The sequence below is a fragment of the Kogia breviceps genome, chromosome 1 (assembly GCF_026419965.1).
Source record: "Kogia breviceps isolate mKogBre1 chromosome 1, mKogBre1 haplotype 1, whole genome shotgun sequence".
Lineage (NCBI taxonomy): Eukaryota > Metazoa > Chordata > Mammalia > Artiodactyla > Physeteridae > Kogia > Kogia breviceps.
Window position 1 is genome coordinate 158,701,121 of NC_081310.1, and position 23,854 is coordinate 158,724,974.

General features: G+C 37.3%; 1 protein-coding gene across 4 annotated transcripts in view; it reads right to left on the reverse strand.

Moving 5' to 3' along the window:
* Positions 1-23,854, reverse strand: part of ZFYVE9 (zinc finger FYVE-type containing 9) — a 193,791-nt gene that overhangs the window by 56,694 nt on the left and 113,243 nt on the right. For all 4 annotated transcript variants that reach the window (XM_059054536.2, XM_059054550.2, XM_067007676.1 and 1 more), the window contains 3 exons: positions 19,080-19,200; positions 14,469-14,591; positions 12,475-12,630 (listed from right to left, as the gene is read on the reverse strand). In XM_059054536.2, coding sequence (XP_058910519.1) covers positions 12,475-12,630; positions 14,469-14,591; positions 19,080-19,200 — 400 coding nt within the window. The remainder of the gene's footprint in view (positions 1-12,474; positions 12,631-14,468; positions 14,592-19,079; positions 19,201-23,854) is intronic.

Below are 23,854 nucleotides of genomic sequence, written 5' to 3' on the forward strand. Positions count from 1 at the left end.
AAAGCAAGAAATGTATAATGCAAGATTAAAGACATGGTTACCCTAGGGGTTGAGGATGGGAAGTCTGGAAGGAAGATGTAATCAGGAAAGAAAAAAAAGAGTTTCAGTGGCTTGGTCATTTTTATCTCCCAAATTGGGTATTTTGTTTGTGGGTAGTTATTTTGTTATTAGGCTTTATAACTTGAACAATTACTAATATACATGCTTATATACTTTTCTACATACCAAATAGTTTTTAAAGATAATTTAAGGCATTCAGAAGAAGAAATTGCTTCTATCTGGGAAGATCATCAGGGGAGAACTCATGGAGAAAGTGGTCATTGATACGATTTAAGAGAACTGATAGGATATAGATAGTTGGGGTTTGGGGAAATAGCATGGTGTGTGTGGGTGCATCAGGATCACAGGTAAAGAAGGAGGAAATCATCAAAGTATACAACAAACCAAGAAATGTTTATTTTGGCTTCACTGTAAGTATGGGGAGACTACTGGTGGGAAATGAGACTGGAAATATAGGATCAGATTATGTAGAGCACTGAATATCAGAGTACACAGTTTATTCTAAAGGCAACACAAAGCCAATAAAGGTTTTTGAGTAAGAGAGGGAAATAACCAGAGATTAACTCCAAAAAAATAATCTGGTAGATAACAATTCATTCAAATTCATGTTCTGAATGTCTGTTTGCAAAACATAAGAGTAAAACACGGAGGAGGAGACCTTCAAGATGCAGGAGTAAGATGTGATCACCTTCCTCCCCACAAATACATCAAAAATGCATCTACATGTGGAACAACTCCTACTGAACACTGGGCGAAGACCTCAGACTTCCCAAAAGGCAACAAAATCCCCATGTACCTGGATAAGGCAAAAGAAAAAAGAATAAACAGAAACAAAAGAATAGGGATGGGACTTAAACCTCTGGAAGGGAGCTGTGAAGGAGGAAAAGTTTCCACACACTAGGAAGTCCCTTCACTGGAAAGGATGGGGGGTGGGTGGGGGGGAAGCTTTGGAGCCATGGAGGACAGCGCAGCAATAGGGGTGCAGAGGGCAAAGCAGAGAGATTCCCGCACAGAGGATTGGTGCCGACCAGCACTCACCAGCCTGAGACTGCTTGTCTTCTCACCCACCAGAGCGGGTAGGGGCTGGAAGCTGAGGCTTGGGCTTTGGAGATCAGACCCTAGGGAGAGGACTGGTGCTGGCTGTGTGAAGACACCCTGAAGGGGGCTAGTGTGCCACAGCTAGCCGGGAGGGAGGCCAGGAAAAAGTTCACCTGCTGGAGAGGCCAAAGACCATTGTTTCAGGGTGTGCAAGTAGAGGGGCTTCCTGCTCCATGTGCCCACAGATGGCAGAGCACCACCTAAGTGAGCTTCAGAGATAGGCATGAGCCACGGCTATCATTTCAGACCCCAGAGATGGGCATGGACTGCTAACGCTGCCTCTGCTGCCACCAAGAATCCTGTGTGAAAGTGCAGGTCACTTCCCATACACATACCCCCGGCAGCCTGTGCAGCATGCCACTGCCATGGTCCTGTGATCCAGGGACAACCTCCCTGAGAGAACACATGGTGCACTTCAGGCTGTTGCAAAGTCATGCCAGGTTCTGCCTCCGCAGGCTCGTCCCACATTCCAACTATGACTACCATACCCCTCCCTCTCCCCAGCCTGAGTGAGCAAGAGAGCCCTAATCAGCCACTGCTTTAACCCCCACCCCTGTCTGGGTGGGGAACAGATGCCTGAGGGTGGCCTACATGCAGAGACAGGGTCAAAACCAAAGCTGAACCCCAGGAGCTGTGTGAACAAAGAAGAGTAAGGGAAATTTCTCCATGCAGCCTCAGGACCAGTGGATTAAATCCCCACAATCAACTTGATAAACGCTGCAGCTGTGGAACACCTGAATAGACAATGAATGTTCCCAAAATTGAGGTGGTGGACTTTGGGAGCAACTGCTGACTTGGGGTTTGCTTTCTGCATCTGACTTTTGGTTTTATGTTTATCTTAGTTTAGTTTTTAGTGCTTGTTATCATTGGTGGGTTTGTTTATTGGTCTGCTTCCTTTTTTCTCTTTTTGTGAGTGTGCATGTGTATGTTACTTTCTATGATTTTGTCTGTTTACTTTTGCTTTTAACATTTGTTTTGGGGTTTTATCTGTTCATGTTTTTTTCTTCCTTTTCTTCCAAGTCATGCGGCTGGCAGGGTCTTGGTGCTCTGGCCAGATGTTGGGCCTGAGCCTCCAAGGTGGGAGAGCTGAGTTCCAGGACACTGGACCACCAGAGACCTCCTGGCCTGAAGTAATATCAGTTGGCAAGAGCTCTCCCAGAGATCTCCATCTCAACACTAAGACAGAGCTCCACCCAATGGCCAGCAAGCTCCAGTGCTGGATGCCCCATGCCAAACAACTAGCAAGACAGGAATACAACACCACCCATTAGCAGAGAGGCTGCCTAAAGTCATACTAAGTTCACAGACACCCCAAAACACACCACCGGATGCAGCCCTACCCACCAGAAGGACAAAATCTACCCCACCCACCAGAACACAGGCACCAGTCCCCCTCACCAGGAAGCCTACACAAGCCACTGAACCAACCTCACACACTGGAGGAAGACACCAAAAATAACAGGAACTATGAACCTGCAGCCTGCGAAAAGGAGACCCCAAACACGGTAAGTTAAACATAATGAGAAGACAGAGAAATATGCAGCAGATGAAGGAGCAAGGTAAAAACCCATCAGACCAAACAAATGAAGAGGAAATAGGGAGTCTACCTGAAAAAGAATTCAGAGTAATGATAGTAAAGATGATCCAAAATCTAGGAAACAGAATGGAGAAAATACAAGAAATGTTTAACAAGTAACTGGAAGAAATAAAGAGCAAACAAACAACGATGAATAACACAATAAATGAAATTAAAACCACTCTAGAAGGATTCAGTAGCAGAATCACTGAGGCAAAAGAACGGATTAAGTGATCTGGAAGATAAAATAGTGGAAATAACTGCTGCAGAGCAGAATAAAGAAAACAGAATGAAAACAATTGAGGACAGTCTCAGAGACCTCTGGGACAACATTAAAAGCAACAACATTTGAATTACAGGGGTCCCAGAAAAAGAAGAGAAAAAGAAAGGGTCTGTGAAAATATTTCAAGAGATTATATTTGAAAACTTCCCTAATATGGGAAAGGAAATAATCAAGTCCAAGAACTGCAGAGTCCCATACAGGATAAATCCAAGGAGAAACACACCAAGACACATAATAATCAAACTATCAAAAATTAAATACAAAGAAAAAATATTAAAAGCAGCAAGGGAAAAGCAACAAATAACACACAAGGGAATCCCCATAAGGTTAACAGCTGCTCTTTCAGCAGAAACTCTGCTAGCCAGAAGGGAGTGGCAGGACATATTTAAAGTGATGAAAGGGAAAAACCTACAACCAAGATTACTCTACCCAGCAAGGATCTCATTCAGATTCAATGGAAAAATTAAAAGCTTTACAGACAAGCAAAAGCTAACAGAATTCAGCACCACCAAACGAGCTTTACAAAAAATGCTAAAGGAATTTCTCTAGGCAGGAAACACAAAAGAAGGAAAAGACCTACAATAACAAACCCAAAACAATTAAGAAAATGGTAATAGGAACATACATATCAATAATTACCTTAAATGTAATGGATTAATTGCTCCAACCAAAAGACACAGACTGGCAGAATGGATACAAAAACAAGACCTATATATATGCTGTCTACAAGAGACCCACTTCAGACCTAGGGGCACATACAGACTGAAAGTGAGGGGATGGAAAAAGATATTCCATGCAAATGGAAATCAAAAGAAAGCTGGAGTAGCAATTCTCATATCAGACAAAATGGACTTTAAAATAAAGACTATTACAAGAGACAAAGAAGGACACTACATAATGATCAAGGGATCAATCCAAGAAGGTATACCAATTGTAAATATTTATGCACCCAACACAGGAGCACCTCAATACATAAGGCAAATGCTAACAGCCATAAAGGGGGAAATAGACAGTAACACAATCATAGTAGGGGACTTTAACATCCCACTTTCACCAATGGACAGATCATCCAAAATGAAAATATATAAGCAAACACAAGCTTTAAATGACACATTAGACCAGATGGAATAAATTGATATTTATAGGACATTCCATCCAAAAACAACAGAATACACTTTCTTAACATGTGCATATGGAACATTCTCCAGGATAGATAATACCTTGGGACACAAACCAAGCCTCAGTAAATTTAAGAAAACTGAAATCGTATCAAGTATCTTTTCCAACCACGTTATGAGACTAGATATCAATTACAGGAAAAAAAAATGTAAAATATACAAACACATGGAGGCTAAACAATATGCTATTAATAACCAAGAGATGAGTGAAGAAATAAAAGAGGAAATAAAAAAACCCTAGAAACAAAAAACAATGAAAACATGACGACCCAAAACCTATGGGATGCACAAATGACAATGAAAATACAACAACTCAAAACCTATGGGATGCAGCAAAAGCAGTTCTAAGAGGGAAGTTTATAGCAATACAATCTTATGTCAAAAAACAAGGAACATCTCAAATAAACAACCTAACCTTACACCTAAAGCAATTAGAGAAACAAGAACAAAAATACCCCAAAGTTAGCAGAAGGAAAGAAGTCATAAAGATCAGATTAGAAAAAAATGAAGAAGAAATGAAGGAAACAATAGCAAAGATCAATAAAACTAAAACGTGGTTCTTTGAGAAGATAAACAAAATTGATAAAACTCTAGCCAGTCTCATCAAGAAAAAAGGGAGAATACTCAAATCAACAGAATTAGAATTGAAAAAGGAGATGTAACAATTGGCACTGCAGAAATACAAAGGATCATGAGAGATTACTACAAGCAACCATATGCCAATAAAATGGAAAACCTGGAAGAAATGGACAGATTCTTAGAAAAGTACAGTCTTCTAAGACTGAACCAGGAAGAAATAGAAAATATGAACAGACCAATCACAAGCACTGAAATTGAAACTGTGATTAAAAATCTTCCAGCAAACAAAAGCCCAGGAACAGATGGCTTCACAGGCGAATTCTATCAAACATTTAGAGAAGAGCTAACACCTATTCTTCTCAAACTCTTCCAAAATATAGCAGGGCAAGGAACACTCCCAAACTCATTCTACAAGGCCACCATCACCCTGATATGAAAACCAGACAAAGATGTCACAAAAAAAGAAAACTACACAGGCCAATGTCACTGATGAACATAGATGCAAAAATCCTCAACAAAATACTAGCAAACAGAATCCAACAGCACATTAAAAAGATCACACACCATGATCAAGTGGGGTTTATCCCAGGAATGCAAGGATTCTTCAATATATGCAAATCAATTGATGTAATACACCATGTTAACAAACTGAAGATAAAAGCCATACAATAATCTCAACAGACACAGAAAAAGCTTTTGACAAAATTCAACACCCATTTATGATAAAAACTCTCCAGAAAGTGGGCAGGGAGGGAACCTACCTCAACATAATAAGGCCATATATGACAAACTCACAGCCAACATCATTCTCAATGGTGGAAAACTGAAACCATTTCCTCTAAGATTAGGATCAAGGCAAGGCTACCCACTCTCACCACTTTTATTCAACATAGTTTTGGAATTTTTAGCCACAGCAATCATAGAAGAAAAACAAATAAAAGGAATCCAAATCAGAAAAGAAGATGTAAAACTGTCACTGTTTGCAGATGACATGATACTATACGTAGAGAATCCTAAAGATGCTACCAGAAAGCTACTAGAGCTAATCAATGAATCTGGTAAAGCAGCAGGAGACAAAATCAATGCACAGAAATACACTAATTGCAAAATATATTAAAGAAATTAAGGAAAGACTCCCATTTACCACTGCAACAAAAAGAATAAAATATCTAGGAATAAACCTACCTAAGGAGACAAAAGACCTGTATGCAGAAAACCATAAGACAATGATGAAAGAAATTAAAGACAATAAAAACAGATGGAGAGATGCACCATGTTCTTGGACTAGAAGAATCAACATTGTGAAAATGACTATACTACCAATGGCATTTTTCACAGAAATAGAACAAAAAATTGCACAGTTTTTATGGAAACACAAAAGACCCCAAATAGCCAAAGCAATCTTGAGAAAGAAAAACAGACCTGGAGGAATTAGGCTCCCTGAACTTCAGACTATACTACAAAACTACAGTAATCAAGACTGTATGGTACTGGCACAAAAACAGAAATATAGATCAATGGAACAGGATAGAAGGCTCAGTGATAAACCTTATCTTTGATAAAGGAGGCAAGATTATACAATGGAGAAAAGACAGCCTCTTCAGTTAAGTGGTGCTGGGAAAACTGGACAACTTCAAGTAAAAGAATGAAACTAGAACGCTTCCTAACACCATACACAAAAATAAACTCAAAATGGATTAAAGACCTAAATGTAAGGCCAGACACTATAAAACTCTTTGAGGAAAACACAGGCAGAACACTCTATGACATACATCACAGCAAGATCCTTTTGACCCACCTCCTAGAGAAATGGAAATAAAACCAAAAATAAACAAATTGGACCTAATGAAACTTATAAAAGTTTTTGCACAGCAAAGGAAACCATAAAGACGAAAAGATAACCCTCAGGACAGGAGAAAATATTTGCAAACGAAGCACCTGACAAAGGATTAATCTCCAAAATATACAAGTAGCTCACACAGCTAAATATCAAAAAAACAAACAACCCAATCCAAAAATGGGTGTAAAACCTAAATAGATATTTCTCCAAAGAAGATTTATAGATTGCCAACAAACACATGAAAAGATGCTCAACATCACTAATCATTATAGAAATGCAAATCAAAACCACAATGAGGTATCACCTCACACCAGTAAGAATGGCCATCATCAAAAAATCTACAAACAATAAATGCTGGAGAGGGTGTGGAGAAAAGGGAAACTTCTTGCATGGTTGGTGGGAATGTAAATTGATACAGCCACTATGTTTGGTTTTTTTGTTTGTTTGTTTGTTTGTTTTACGTTATGCGGGCTCTTGCTGCTGTGGACTCTCCCGCTGCGGGGCGCAGGCTCAGCAGCCACAGGCCCAGCCACTCTGCGGCATGTGGGATCTTCCCGAACCGGGGCACGAACCCGTGTCCCCTGCATCGGCAGGCGCACTCTCAACCACTGCGCCACCAGGGAAGCCCTGATACAGCCACTATGGAGAACAGTATGGAGGTTCCTTAAAAAACTAAAACTAGAACTGCCATATGACCCAGCAATCCCACTACTGGGCATATACCCTGAGAAAAGCATAATTTAAAAAGAGACATGTACCACAATGTTCATTGCAGCACTATTTACAATAGCCAGGACATGGAAGCAACCTAGGTGTCCATCGACAGATGAATGGATAAGGAAGATGTGGCACATGTATACAATGGACTATTATTCAGCCATAAAAAGAAACGAAATTGAGTTACTTGTAGTGAGGTGGATGGACCTAGAGTCTGTCATACAGAGTGAAGTAAGTCAGAAAGAGAAAAACAAATACTGTATGCTAACACATATATATGGAATCTAAAAAAAAAAAAGATTCTGATGAACCCAGGGGCAGGACAGGAATAAATATGCAGATGTAGAGAATGGACTTCAGGACACAGGGGATGGTGGGGAGAGGGTAAGCTGGGACGAAGTGAGAGAGTGGCATGGACATATATACACTACCAAATGATGTAAAATAGATAGCTAGTGGGAAGCAGCTGCATCACACAGGGATATCAGCTCAGTGCTTTGTGATCACCTAGAGGGGTGGGATAGGGAGGGTGGGAGGGAGGCACAAGAGGGAGGGAATATATGTATACATATAGCTGATTCACTTTGTTATACAGCAGAAACTAACAGAACATTGTAAAGCAATTATACTCCAGTAAAGATGTTAAAAAAATAAAAAACACGGAGTAAGGGAGGGGAGATGGGGAGAAATAATATACCATCTAGAATCTCCATGGCACTACATTACCCAGAAGGCACCCTGAAATTCTCAGAATGTTATTTTTCACAAAATACCATTTCCCCCCTCACTGTGGAAAGCATAAGCAATGACATGTAACAAAAAAATTTTATATATACTAAATGAGAAACATTCATAGACATATATATATATATATACACACATATTATTAATACATGTAGTTTAGATTTAAAATCTGTAAAAATATTATAAAGAGTTCATGGAAGTTCATACAAAAATCACAGTGAAATAATATACTAAGCTTCTACCTTGATTATCTACACATGCGATTCTTAATAAAATAGGCATAGCACATATGTATTATCCATATCTGTTTTTTAAAAACTGCTATACTATTAATATACACACATAGGCAACTGACATAATGCAGAGAATACTTTAGTCCTAATTCTGTCACCAGCTAGGTCTGTGATTTGGGCAAGCCATTAACACTTCTAGGTCTCATTTTCTTCATCTGAAAAATGAAGCGTTATACTAGATAATGTAAGTTCCCTACTAGCTCCAATATTTTGTAAGCTGTGAAATGATTCCTTTTCAAGGAGAGAGAAAGAGAGAGAGCATTACAGCTCACTCATTTATGCTTACTTAAAATATTATTTACTTAGATATGTTTGTATTTGCCCTCATCTTATAGGTAACATTTAACACAGCTTAGATGTATTACAGTCTGACCTTAGTCTTACTTAGTCTTATAATCAGTTCCAAGTGATTTTTGTGGTAGAATTTTTGCATTTTAATATGCTAGTTCAAAATGCACTCTATTGATATATAAAGATACTTTTAAAAGATGAGTAACCATTTATGGTAAACATATATTTTAATGACTCATGTAATGATTCACATCCTTTCCTTGTTGGTATTTCTAGGAGCTCCATTCATAGATCTAGTCTCTTCACACTGGCCTATCCCATTCACAGCCATAGTTTAAAATTATCACAAAAATGCTGGTCTTCCACATCTGTATTTTAGCCCAGATCTACCTCCTGAAGTCTCTATTTATGTATTCATCTTTCATTTACATATTACCATCTGTCACCATTATTTGAAATCCAACACACTGAACGAAGAACTCATCTCCCACTCCTCTGCCAAATCTGCTCTTCTTCCTCTATTCACTGGCTCAATGAATAAGAACGAAGTCCACTCAGGTGCTCAAGCCAGAAATCTGAAGCCAACTTTGACTTGTCCCCTCTCACTCCTCACATCCAATTAGTTATGAAATCTTACTGAACTGAGGCATCACTCTTTTATATCTCTTCAATACTCTTTATTCCCACTGCCATTATTGGTAATATCTTAATTTCTTGCTGGATCCTGACAATACCTTTTTTGTTGTTGTTGTTTTGTTTTGTGGTACGCGGGCCTCTCACTGTTGTGGTCTTTCCCGTTGCGGAGCACAGGCTCCGGACGCGCAGGCTCAGCGGCCATGGCTCACGGGCCCAGCCGCTCCGCGGCATGTGGGATCTTCCCGGACCGGGGCACAAACCCGTGTCCCCTGCATCGGTAGGCGGATTCTCAACCACTGTGCCACCAGGGAAGCCCGACAATAGCTTTTTTAAAAATCAATTTTAAAATAACAAATGTTGGCAAGGATGTGGAGAAAAGGGAACCCTAGTATACTGTTTGTGGGAATGTAAATTGGTGCGACCACTATGGAACAGCATGAAGGTTTCTCAAAAAATTAATAATAGAACTACCATATGATCCTGCAATTCCAATTCTGGGTATTTATCTGAAGGAAATGAAAACACTAACTAGGAAAGATATCCACACCCCCACGTTCACTGCAGTATTATTTTTAACAGCCAAGACATGGAAGTAACTTAAGTGTTGATGGATGAATGGATAAAGAAAGCATGGTATGTACATTCAATGGAATATTATTGTCATTAAAAAGAAGGAAATCCTGTCATTTGCCACAACATGTATATACCTTGAGGGCATCATGCTAAGTGAAATAAGTTAGAGAAAGACAAATACTGTATGATCTCACTTATATGCAGAATCTAAACAAATAAACAAACGTACACTGAACTCATAGATACAGGGATCAGACTGGTGATTACCAGAGGTGAGGGTTGAAGGGTAAGTGAAATGGGTGAAGGTAGTCCAAAGGTACAAACTTCCAGTAAATAAGTACTGAGGATGTAGGTACAGCATAGTGGCTATAGTTAACAGTAATGTACTATATATTTGAAAGTTGCTAAGAGAGTAGACCTTAAAAGTTTTCATCACAAAGAAAAAAAAATTTGTAACTATGTGTGTGTTAACTAGACTTATTGATCATTTCACAATATATACATATATTGAATCATTATAGTGTACACCTGAAACTAATATAATGTATGTGTCAATTATATCAATAAAATTTTTAAGTCAATTTTATTGAGGTATTATTTACATGCAATAAAAACTACATATTTTAATTATACAGTTCAATGAGTTTTGACAAATGTACACACCCATGTAACCACTATCCCAATCAAGATACAGAACATTTGTATCAACCCAGAGAGTTCCCAGGGCCCGTCTACAATCAATTCTAGTGCTTGCACCCACACCTCACCCCAGACAAACAATGATCTAATTTCTATCACCACAGATTCATTTTGCCTGTTCCAGAGAATCACATAAATGTAACCACATAATATGTACTTTTTTGTGTCTGGCTTCTTTTGTTCAGTATTACTGTCTGTGAACTTCAGATATGTTGTTGCATATATCAGCAGTATGTTTATCTTTCATTGTTATGCCGTATTCTAGTGCTCATCCACTGTAAGTTTGTTTATCCACTGTAATTGCTTCTTATCTGCTCTACCTGCTACCAGACACACAGACTTTGATCCATTTTCATACTGCTTCTAGAGTCATCTTTCTAAAACGCAAATCTGGTTATGTCATTCATTTCTTTCAATGGCTCCTCACTGACTGCAGAATAAAGGACAAACTCCTAATCAAGACATTCATGAACCTCCCATGCCCTAGTCCCTCATGCCCTCTCAAAACCCATATAAACATGCAATCTGAATACATTCAAACTGAGGGGGAAAAAAAGAATGTTTCAAGTAATTTCTGGAATGAAATTTAGGCCTAGAGGCTCCAGATGACTTCATATTAACCCCATACATTTTGGAATTGACACAAATACTGAACAGTAAATACTGAACTGTACTTCACAGGTATCGTGTGGTCAATTTCTAACATAGCACCTTGCCTTCATGTAATATTTTACCTCAAATATCATAATTATGACATAAAGGCATAATCTTTTATGCATAAGCTATAATCACATTAAAGATGAGATTTTATATCATGCTTTTGTACTTATTTCAAGAGCATTTTCCATAAAAATACTACTTTTAATAGCTAAAAAATATTCTAAAAAAGATGCATTCATCTGAAAAGTATAACACACTTAAACTTTTTTCCTATAGCTGGGAATTTAGGTTGCCTCTAAATTTTTTTGTTAAATTTAAGTAATACTATAATAAACACTTTCATGTACAAAGTGTATTTTACATTTCAGATAATTTCTTTGGCATAGAATCCCACAAGGGGAATTATCTGCATTCAGAAAGTATGAATAATTTATTATTTTAATATATTTATTAAAACATTATCAAATAATATATGAAAATAATTTTAATACCTTGGCTACCCTCACCCCACCCCAGCTTTGTTTCTCAGGGATAATCTAATTTATTATTCACTTGCTTTAGTTCTTATACTACACTTTCCCTATTTATCAACTACAGATATTATTTTTTTACTTTTTATCATGATAAATGAGAACTTAGCTCAATTACACTACTTCTTACCTCCTCTGTTAAATCTGCAGAAGGTTAACTTTGTAATGTCAAATAATACACTTAAATATATTTCTCTCTCAGCTTTTAATAGTATGTCTTTATATTAGTATCCTTAGTCTTTTCCAGCTTCTAATAGCTATGCATTTACTTTTACATTGTTACAGGTAACAATATTTAGAATTTATTTTGAAACCATAATAAAGTTGTCCATGCTAATGGTTTTTGAAACTTGAAAATTGAATGAATATTTACATTATGATTATATAAATATTGTTAACTGAAGTAATAAGTTATCATTATGCTTCCTTCTACCGGATACCAATACTATATCCCCTAGGCCACTCAAAGGAAAATATTCTTACATCATGGTCAGTGGATTATCTTACAACTCTGATTCTAGCCATTATAAAATAGTAACAACGTGTCACATGAAGTATTAAAATTTATAACTTACTCAAACCATGCCAAGTTCTAACTTGCCAATACTACCAAAGTCCAATGCCAGGTTTCCAAATTTAAGACTATTATTTTGCATCTGAGTCCAAAATTTTTTATCATCTGTAAAGGGTGCAGACTAAGTCAGAAAGTATCCCCACCTGCCAGAGAATCCCGATAAAGCTGCACAAAATGGTTAAAGATATCCTTCGGCAAGCACTTTTCATCCGGTAGACACTGTAGAAGAATGACTATCTCAGACTGACCCACTGCATGCATTCCCTTGGTTGTAAAACACCAGCACTTCCTGTTCACATCTACAGATGAAATAAAAAGAAATGAAGACATTCTTTTCAATCCTTGCCCTTAAGAAATGCACAGAAATCTTTGTTATAATACACCAAAGAATAAAATAGATCACACTGAGTCTGTGTAATTCAGCTGTGAACTGTCACTGCACTGAGCCAAAGGACTATTGCAGAAAATAAAGCATACCAATGCCTCTTGCTCTAAGCAAACACTTAGAAAAACAACTGGAAGGGAAGTAAAAGAAGTAAGAGTGAAAGAAAGTGCACTAAAAACTTTTAACTTCTATTATAAAAAGGTGTAAGTATTAAAAGAAACAACATTCCATTAACAATGAAATAAATTAAACCAAACTATGCATCCTCAGCCATAATGATTAAAGGATATATTCCCCCACCTATATGTGTGTGTGTGTGTGTGTGTGTGTGTGTGTGTGTGTAATTAAATCACTTTACTAAGGGAAAAAATTAAAACTAGAAACAAGAAAAACAATAAAAGCAATTATTATAGACTTGGATTCAGGCTGTGGCCTAAAGAAAATATATTTTGATGTATACTTATTAAATTTAACCTGTGACTAAAAGAGTCTAGCTATTTAAATTATAGTTTTCCTGGGAGAAAATTCCAGATAATCAGCAACAGGACTTTACTTGACTTCATCCGGTAAAAAGCAGTGAAACAGATGGCTTTTCTGGACTAATTACTTCTACTTCTTCACTTTAAGGCTATGTAGAGTCACAACAGCACAAGCTATATGTAGTTCAAAAATAATGTTCAATCCTTGATATTTTTATTATTTGTATGCCAACACAACAAGATCCCCAATGGAACTGAAAAAGGGTTCAAATAAAATTATGGATATCACAATGTAAATCAACACTAATAAAAGATCCCTTTCTTTCATTCTGTGAATTGTTTCTTTATATACCTAAATAAGAGGTGCCCAATCGAACTATATTAAGATGGTGCACACTTAAGGAACTCTAGATTAGCTATTTTCTAAGTATAACTTATAAACTAGGTATAGTAAATTGAAATTTCCAGCAAATTATTTTAAAATTTGATCCTAGAAGGAAAGGTGGCAAGCATTAGCAGCTGGCCAAACATACAAAGGTGTGATTAGCAAACAAACCAGAAACCTGCACTTCATTTATACAGAACCTCTAAAGAATTTAGTATATTGGTGTTTCTGGTTTCCAAGGACAACTTAAAAGAAATACACAGTGGGAACTGGAGGACTGTTCCCCAATGCTTCCTTCCTCTCTCCAAAACTCTGCCTATTAACATTCATCCAGGATAAATGCATTCTCTATTTTCCAATACCATACTGGATTCAAGATTCTAGGTAACTATCCTCTCTTATTCTGATACCTAAGAAGCTAGCACCAAGAACTGAGAAGTTTCTTCTGAATCCTAAATTGTGATGTACTGAAATTTTACTATGTGTTAGTTAACACTTCTCCCAAATAAGGTTTTGCACCATGATTAAGGTTTCTGGGATTTAAACCTAGCGTGTAAATTGACCCCCCTGGATAATTTACCCACCTCCAGTTATTCTGGTAGTGAGCTGTGACTTAGCATACCCATCTCAGGAAGAACTTAACTCAGATGAGTTCAAGTTGCATTTGGTTTTCCTCCATGGAGAATTCACCTATCTCACCCCTTTGACTAAAAGCAAGCGTCTCAGTCAGTCCAACAGTTGTCCTTGGGGATATATAATTTTATACAAACCAATTTTTTCCGTACCCAGTTTTCATTAAGATGTGGCTCTACATAAAAACACTTGGGTGTAATGAATTTAATGACTCAGTATCTCATTTTAATTTCAAAAAACAAATTTCCAACTTACAATTTACAATTTTAACCATTGACAACAAATTTGCATTTAAAACAAATACAAGTGGGTCAGGGCCACCATCCTCCAATTGCTGCATTACTGAAATCTGTGATGGTTTCTCTTCTACAGCATAGTCTGTAAGGGGAGAAAACAATGTAAGCCATTGGTTAAAGAGACAAATCAAGACAGAAATCTGATTGAGGAACGGCCTTATTATTCACAGGAAAGAGATAAGCAATTGATTTATAGATAGGGTGAACACAGGTTTATATCTGCTATCCCAGTGGCATATTAATAGTGCCCCTTTCATTCTTAAAAGTGATCTGGTCCAGTTTGGATGATAACATGGTTATTCTATGTATAGACTTCTCCATGCAATGGTTTAGGCCACAGTCTAAAAACAACCCTTTGATTTAACAAAAATCCTCCAACTATCATAATAAGAATTTCACATATTACATGTTCTAAGACCAACATTTAAGATAATCCGTGATACAGACTTATTCGAGCATGGACTTGAGGATATGGGGAGGGGGAGGGGTGGGCTGTGACGAAGTGGGGGAGTGGCAGGGACATATATACACTATCAAATGTAAATTAGATAGCTGGTGGGAAGCTGCTGCATAGCACAGGGAGATCACCTCTGTGCTGTGTGACCGCCTGGGGGGGCGGGATAGGGAGGGTGGGAGAGAGGGTGATGCAAGAGGGAGGAGATGTGGGAGCAGGTGTGTATGTATAACTGATTTAGTTTGTTGTAGAGGGAAAACTAACACACTATTGTAAAACAATTATACTCCAATAAAGATGTTAAAAAAAAATAATAATAATAATCCGTGATATACAAGGAAGTGATAATACACTAGTTACCTCTAGAAAGGATGTCTAGGGGTTGAAGCAGAGGGGAATCCTACTTTTTACTCTATATGCTTTTGTACTGTTGAGATTTTTTACCATTAAAAAAATCAAACTTTAAAAAATGCACCCAGACAATAAAAGTATCATAAGCGACTGGTTTTATGAAACAATTCCTCTAAGTATAAGTCAAGAAAGAGTTCAGTACAAAATAACAGCATTTCCCACCGACCAATAGAAACCAAAATGTATTTTGGAAATGTATACACTATCAAGGAAAATATTTGCTGAAAAGAGAAATACTAAGTGACTTTCAAAAATTTTTTTAATTAAGTTTTTCCACTGGAATACAAAATAGCAAAATTCTGGTTAACAGATAGTAATATGATTTAAGAAAGTGAATATACAATAGATAACTAGTTGCTGCTTCTTGGTAGGAAAGGTTTTGACAATTAGATTTAATGGATGTGACTTTTAATGAAAATGGAACCCTGAAATCTTGTTTTAACAGAGTAGGCCAATTTAATTTCTTATTAATTTAAGATTTATTAAAATAACCCAAATTTGAAACCTAAGTAGCAAATTTACTTACAAAAGAATATTTTTAGAGGGTCCTAGTCAAGGAGCAAAGGCATTATACAATCAAAATAATGCTTAACTTTATGTGAAAGTTCATTGTTGAACTATCTGAGACACAAGCTGCATTTGACAGTATGATCATTCAGCCAACACTACTGAGAGCCTAATATAGGCCCAGCACCATGCTAGGAGCAGAAGACACAAACATGAATTCAGACTGAAGGAATTCATGATCTATAGAGAATAAAGAATCAGACCTATAAAATATCTAAATTACAATGAAAAAATGTGTTAATATAGTAACAGTCTATAAGAATTTCTATTTGAACAGAAATGAGGATGTAAAACACTACTACAAAGACAGCCGAGGTAGGATTCAGAGAAGTTTACCATTAATATGGATTTTGAAAGGTTGAGGAGTTATTCAAGGAGTCTAGCATATAGAAGGGTATTCTATTCTAGACAGAGGAAAGAAAGATTAGAAAAATATTAATTACATGCCTACTTTGTACCAATTTTCTTGCTATGTACTTTCAGGTATGAAATCTGATTTATTATTCATAATGACTCTTAATTAGCTATAGTTACCTAATTTTTAAAAAAAATCTAGGAAAAAGATTCAGAGAGGATAAATGACTTGCCCACTGGATCATACAGCTGGAATGGACTGTTACTGGATTAAAACTCAGGCTGGTCCAGCTCTGAAGTCCATTCTCTTCCCACTATTCCACAGCACAAGAAAAAGCATGGAAGTATGAAATGTGAATATTCAGAAAACAGTAAATAATCTGTAGCATGCCTGTAAAGTACTGGGGTGTTGGCTGGAAATAAAATTAGATAAGTTGAGATAAGGTCACAAGGAACACTATATGCCATGGTACGTAATTTATACGGAAGGCATTGGGAACCCATTGAATTTTCTAAGCAAGAACAATATATGATAATACCTACATTTAAAAAGATAACTGGGGCTTCCTTGGTGGCGCAGTGGTTGAGAGTCCACCTGCCAATGCAGGGGACACGGGTTTCTGCCCCAGTCTGGGAAGATCCCACATGCCGCGGAACAGCTGGGCCCGTGAGCCATGGCCGCTGAGCCTGCACGTCCAGAGCCTGTGCTCCGCAATGGGAGAGGCCACAACAGTGAGAGGCCCACGTACCGCAAAAATAAATAAATAAATAAAAAATAAAATAAAAAGATAACTGGGCCTAATCAAACTTAAAAACATTTGCACTGCAAAGGAAACCATAAACAAAACAAAAAGAAAACCTACCGACTGGGAGAAAATATTTGCAAATGATGAGACCAACAAGGGCTTAATTTCCAAAATATACAAACAGCTCATAACAGCTCACTATCAAAAAAAAACCTAATCAAAAAATGGGCAGAAGACCTAAGGAGACATTCCTCCAAAGAAGACATACAGATGGCCAACAGGCACATGAAAAGATGCTCAACATCACTAGTTATTAGAGAAATGCAAATCAAAACCACAATGAGGTACCACCTCACACCAGTCAGAATGGCCATCATTAAAACGTCTACAAATAACAAATGCTGGAGAGGGTGTGGAAAAAAGGGAACCCTCCTACACTGTTGGTGGGAATGTAAACTGGTGAAGCCACTATGAAGAACAGTATGGAGGTTCCTCAAAAAACTAAAAAAAGAGTTGCCATATGATCCAGCAATCCCATTACTGGGCATAAACTCAGGCAAAACTATAATTTGAAAAGATACATGCACCCCTATGTTCAGAGTAGTACTATTTACAATAGCCAAGACACAGAAACAACCTTAATGTCCATCGATAGACAAATAGATAAAGAAGATGTGGTGTGTATTACTAAGCCATAAAAAAGAATGAAATAATGTCATTTGCAGCTACATGGGTGGACCTAAAGATTATCATACTAAGCCAAGTAAGCCAGAAAGAGAAAGACAAATACCGTATGATATCACTTATATGTGGAGTCTAAAATATGACACAAATGAACTTATCTATGAAACAGAAACAGACTCACAGACATAGAAAACAGAATTGTAGTTGCCGGGGGGAGGAGGGTGCAGAGGAGGGTTGGATTGGGAGTTTGGAACTAGCAGATGCAAACTATTGATATTATACATAGAATGGATAAACGACAAGGTCCTATTGTATAGCACAGGGAACTATGTTCAATATCCTGTAACAAACCATGATGGAAAATAATATCAAAAAGGATATATATACATGTATAACTGAATCACTTTGCTGTACACCAGAAATTAACACAACTTTGTAAATCAACTATACTTCAAAAACAAAAAGATAACTGGCACCAAAATGTAAGATTAAATAAAGGAGAGAAAGACTGAAGGCAGGGAGACCAGATAAAAGACTAGGACAAAACTGAGGAGAGATTATCGATAAACCATCTCCTGAAAATGTACTGACTGGATGCTGATCTGGATCTATCAACAAGAAACTTCTGCATAAAGATAAGCATTCTTTTGACTGATTAGTAACTTTCCGTCTTACCAGGACTCACTAAAAATATTTTTTAACAGAAAACTGCTACTTAAGTTCAGAGCTCTCCACTTATTATATACACATTTCTGAATGTGTATTGTACTTCAAAACAAGAAGTTAAATTAATGTACTGACTGTATCATATGGGTCAATCCTAGAACTATAAGCAACTCTTCAGAGTATTATGTGCTTTGGAATATGAAGAAAGAACTTCCCGGCTTCCCTGGTGGCGCAGTTGTTGAGAGTCCGCCTGCCGATGCAGGGGTCACGGGTTCATGCCCCGGTCTGGGAGGATCCCACATGCCGCGGAGCGGCTGGGCCCGTGGGCCATGGCCGTTGAGCCTGTGTGTAGGCTCCGCAGCGGGAGGGGCCACAGCAATGAGAGGCCCGCGTACCGCAAAAAAAAAAAAAAAAAAAGAAAGAACTGCCAATAAGCTACATTTATACACAGTGAGAATTAAAAATAATATTACATCCTTCTAACATATGAAATGATAATATAAAAACATAAATATCTTCTCTAAAACAATCAGTAAGAGCAACAATGCTTTTCATGGCACTGAGTAGTCACCTTTTTTGTTGGAGAAGAGAAAGGTGATTATCACTTGAATTCTATCTCTTTCCCTTAATTGGAAGGCAGCAATTGGCATATATAACTATCCCTGTTTAAACATCTAAGTCCACATACCTCCTTTTACACCAGTGGAGATGAGAATGGGAGGAAGGCCATCTTCAGGAATAAGGTTCATTGCACTGCCAACAGGACTTCCAACCTGAGTTATACTTCCGGAGAATAGAGAAATATCCGTCTAGGAAAAGCAAATTAGCAAAGACAGCATTACACACAGTTGAAGACTTTCACAGAATAGAGACAAAACTACAAATGGGAATTTAAGTGAAAATGTCAAATTCATACTTTTTGAAAGACAGCACAAGACACTCATTAACCTGTGGTTTCCCAAGGACTGGGTTTATACTATGAAAATGTTTATAATTGTATAGTTTCTCCTTTTGGCATCATCAAATCATAGTAATGAGAGAAAAGGTCTTGTAACCTCGGTTAAGGCTTCCTTTACCAAGGTTTCTTTTGCCATGAAAGAAAAATATTTTTTAAACTTGCAGTGGCAACAGAAAAACACTTTCAATATTATCTCGTAATTTCTGAACCTTGAGAATTGGGGTGATCGTTGTACAACAATGTGAATGTAATTTAAAATGATTTAAATGGTAAATTTTATGTTATGTCTTTTTTACCACAATTAAAAAAAAATAACTTTGATTTAAGAGTTTTCATTTACTTTGTCATGAAATTAAACTTCAAGTTCATTTTTCTTTGCATTAACATGAAGATCACATTAACTATACTTAATAAAGTATAATGTTGCAAAATACATTTTGAGTGGGGTTAAATCCACTTAATTAACAATTTAATAGAATATGCTCAAAGATCTATTAAAGTGATGCTCTATATTCTTCTTAAGCAAGAAATAGAAGTTTAAAGCACTATTTACAATAGCCAAGACATGGAAGCAACCTAAGCATCCACTGACAGATGAATGGGTAAAGAAGATGTGGTACGTACACACACACACACACACACACACACACACACACACACACACACACACACACAAACACACTGGAATATTACTCAGCCATAAAAAAGAACTTTAAGCACTATTTACAATAGCCAAGATACAGAGGCAACCTAAGCATCCACTGACAGATGAATGGGTAAAGAAGATGTGGTATACACACACACACACACACACACACACACACACACACACACACAGAGGAATATTATTCAGTCATAAAAAAAGAAGGAAATAATGCCATGTGTAGCAACATGGATGGACCTAGAGATTATCATACTAAGTGAAGTAAGCCAGAAAGAGAAAGACAAATATCACTTACATGTGGAATCTAAAAAAAAAAAATGATACAAATGAACTTATTTACAAACTAGAAACAGACTCACAGACTTAGAAAACAAAGTTATGGCTACTAAAGGGGAAGGGGTGGGGGTGGGTGATAAATTAGGATCTTGGGATTAACAGATACATACCAGTTTACATAAAATAGATAAACAATAAGGTCCTACAGTATAGTACATGGAACTATATTCAGTATCTTGTAACAACCTATAGAGGAAAAGAATCTGAAAAAGAATATACATATATATATGTATAACTGAATCACTTTGCTGTACACCAGAAATTAATACAACATTGTAAATCAATAATACTTCCATTTTCAAAAAAGAAAGTTTTTTAAAAGTTAAAGGAAAAGCATATAAAAACTTTTTAACATGTTTAGGGACTTCCCTGGTGGCGCAGTGGTTGGGATTCTGTGCCCCCAATACGAGGGGCCCAGGTTTGGTCCCTCATTGGGGGGCTGGGTGCTGCATGCATGCTGCAGCTAGGAGTTCGCATGCCGCAACTAGGGAGCCTGCCAGCCGCAACTGGGGAGCCCATGAGCCGCAGCTGGGGAGCCCACCTGCCGCAACTGGGACCCGGCGCAACCAGATGAATAATAGAATAAGTAAAAAATTTTAAAAATACATAGGATTCTCATTTTTTTAAAAAACTGTTTAACATGTATAAAAATGTTTATAGCAGCTTTACTCAAATAGCCTAAGTGTGGAAACAATCCAAATGTCCATTAATAGGAAAATAGATAAATTGTGGTACAGCCATATGATGGAATATTACTCAGCAATAAAAAATATTTACTTTTGATGCACACAACACAGATTAATCTCATTAAGTATTTTTTAAATAAATAAATTTATTTATTTATTTATTGGCTGCATTGGGTCTTTGTTGCTGCGTGTGGGCTTTCTCTAGTTGCAACAAGCAGGAGCTACTCTTTGTTGCAGTGCACAGGCTTCTCATTGCGGTGGCTTCTCTTTGTTGTGGAGCATGGACTCTAGGCACTCGGGCTTCAGTAGTTGTGGCTCAAAGGCTCTAGAGCGCAGGCTCAGTAGTTGTGGCACTCAGGCTTAGCTGCTCTGTGGCATGTGGGATCTTCCGGGACCAGGGCTCAAACCTGTGTCCCCTGCATTGGCAGGCAGATTCTTAACCACTGTGCTACCAGGGAAGTACCTCATTAAGTATTAGAGTTTAAGAAGCTAGACACAAAACATGATATATTATATTTTTCCATTTTTATGAAATTCAAAAACAGGCAAAACTAATTTATGGTGATACGGGTCCAAATAATGGTTACCTTGTGGGAAAGGGGGCAGGTATTGACAGAAAAAGGGCATGAAGGAAACTTCTACAGTAATAGAAATGTTCTGTGTATCTTTATCTAGGTGGTGGTTACACGGTTGTCTGTGTCTATATGTATAAATAGAGACATACACACATATATGTATGTTCATCATGTGTTTCCTAAAGATTAATGCTCCTTAAGTACTTTGCTATATATATTTTATACTTGAATAAAGTTTAAAACTATTTTCTAAAAATGCCTATGTCTTATATTTTTGTCTATACTATCTATAATTTAGGACTGTAAGTTTTTAGTGGGTTTTTGCTAAAATTTTTGCAGTGTTCTCAGTACATCGTCATATTAGGAAATTTGGAAAATTGTATTGGCTAACCATTACTGATTTGAAATAAATCAAAAAAGTTAGATTTAGAATAGGAAATAAAGTAACCTATTCTAACTTGCTATTTAGTGATGCATAAATCTACCTTTTGATATTGTAAGAAGTGGTCATCTGGCTTCTACTTAAATATCATCTATGAAAAGAAGTTGTTTCATTTACTGAGAACCTTTTAAGTGCCAGGCACTCTAGTAGGTCATAAAGATGAGAAAAATATATTCAACTCTGACCCTAAAGAATTTGTTTTCCCTCATTTTACCAGATAAATATTAAAATAAAGTGTTGAACAATGTGAGAGCACAGAAATAAAATAACTAACTTGTTTTAGTTTCTCTTAAACTGACCTGAACTTTGTTTCCCTATAATAGTCATTCACTAGAGCTTCCTCATTCATTCAAAAAATGTATGCTTTAAGAACCTATCATAGGGGCTTCCCTGGTGGCGCAGTGGTTAAGAATCCGCCTGCCAATGCAGGGGACACGGGTTCGAGCCCTGGTGCAGGAATATCCCACAGGCCGTGGAGCTACTAAGCCTGTGTGCCACAACTACTGAGCCTGCGCTCCAGAACCCACAAGCCACTACTGAGCCCACGTGCCACAACTACTGAAGCCTGTGCTCCTAGAGCCCGTGCTCTGCAACAAGAGAAGCCACTGCAATGAGAAGCCTGCGCACTGCAATGAAGAGCAGCCCCCGCTCGCCGCAACTAGAGAAAGCCCACGCACAGCAACGAAGACCCAACACAGCCCCAAAAATAAATAAATAAAAATAATTTTTTTAAAAAAAGAACCTATCATATAATTTAAGAGATGTAAACGAAGTTTTGTAGAAAGAGAAAGGTCATCACTGTATAAACACTATAGTTATAATTGATTCAGGTAAGATTGTCAAAGGACAGTAAAATCAGGGGACTTCCCCGGTGGTCCAGTGGTAAAGAATCTGCCTTACAACGCATGGGACATGGGTTTGATCTCTCGTCAGAGAATTAAGATCCCACATGCCGCGCGCGGGGCAACTAAGCCTGCACACCACAACTACTGATCTCATGCGCCTCAACTAGAGAGTCTGTGTGCCGCAAACTGCAGAGCCCACATGCCCTGGAGCCCACACGCCACAACTAGAGAGAAGCCCGTGCACCACAAGAAGAGTGCAGGCGCCGCAACGAAAGATCCTGCATGCCTCAACGAAGACCCCACGTATTGCAACTAAGCAGTCAAAAATAAATAATAAATAAATCTTTTAAAAGTATATATATATATATATGTGTGTGTGTGTGTAAAGGACAGCAAAATCACTGACTGAAAGATTGTAGGGGAACAGGACACCCAGAGTCTCAAAGTATCACCCCTCACTTTACTTTTTAATTGCAAAGAGGAAAAGCTACTTTTGCAGTGGAGAAACACAGAAAACATCAATTTAACCAATTATCAAACTGATACTTCTTGATGTGTTCCACTAAGAAATGACCATCAATTATGATAGTATTATTCTTGACAAAAATATTTAATCTGAAACTAATCATGAGGAAAAAACAGAAAACACAAATTAAGGACTTTATGCCAAACATGGCCTAAATGCTTCAAAAATGTTAATGATGTGAAAGAAAAAAAAAAAGTGGGAGAACTGTTCTAAATTAAAGAAAATCAAACAAACATGAGAACTAAATGCAATTGTGATCCTTGATGGTATCCTAATTTTTTAAAAAAGACTTTAATAAAAAAATTTATATATACACACACACATGTGTATAAATGAAAGAATAAAGAACATCATGGGACAATTGGGGAAATCTGAATATGGACTATATATTTGATAATACATAGAATTATACGTTAAATTTCTTTCTCATA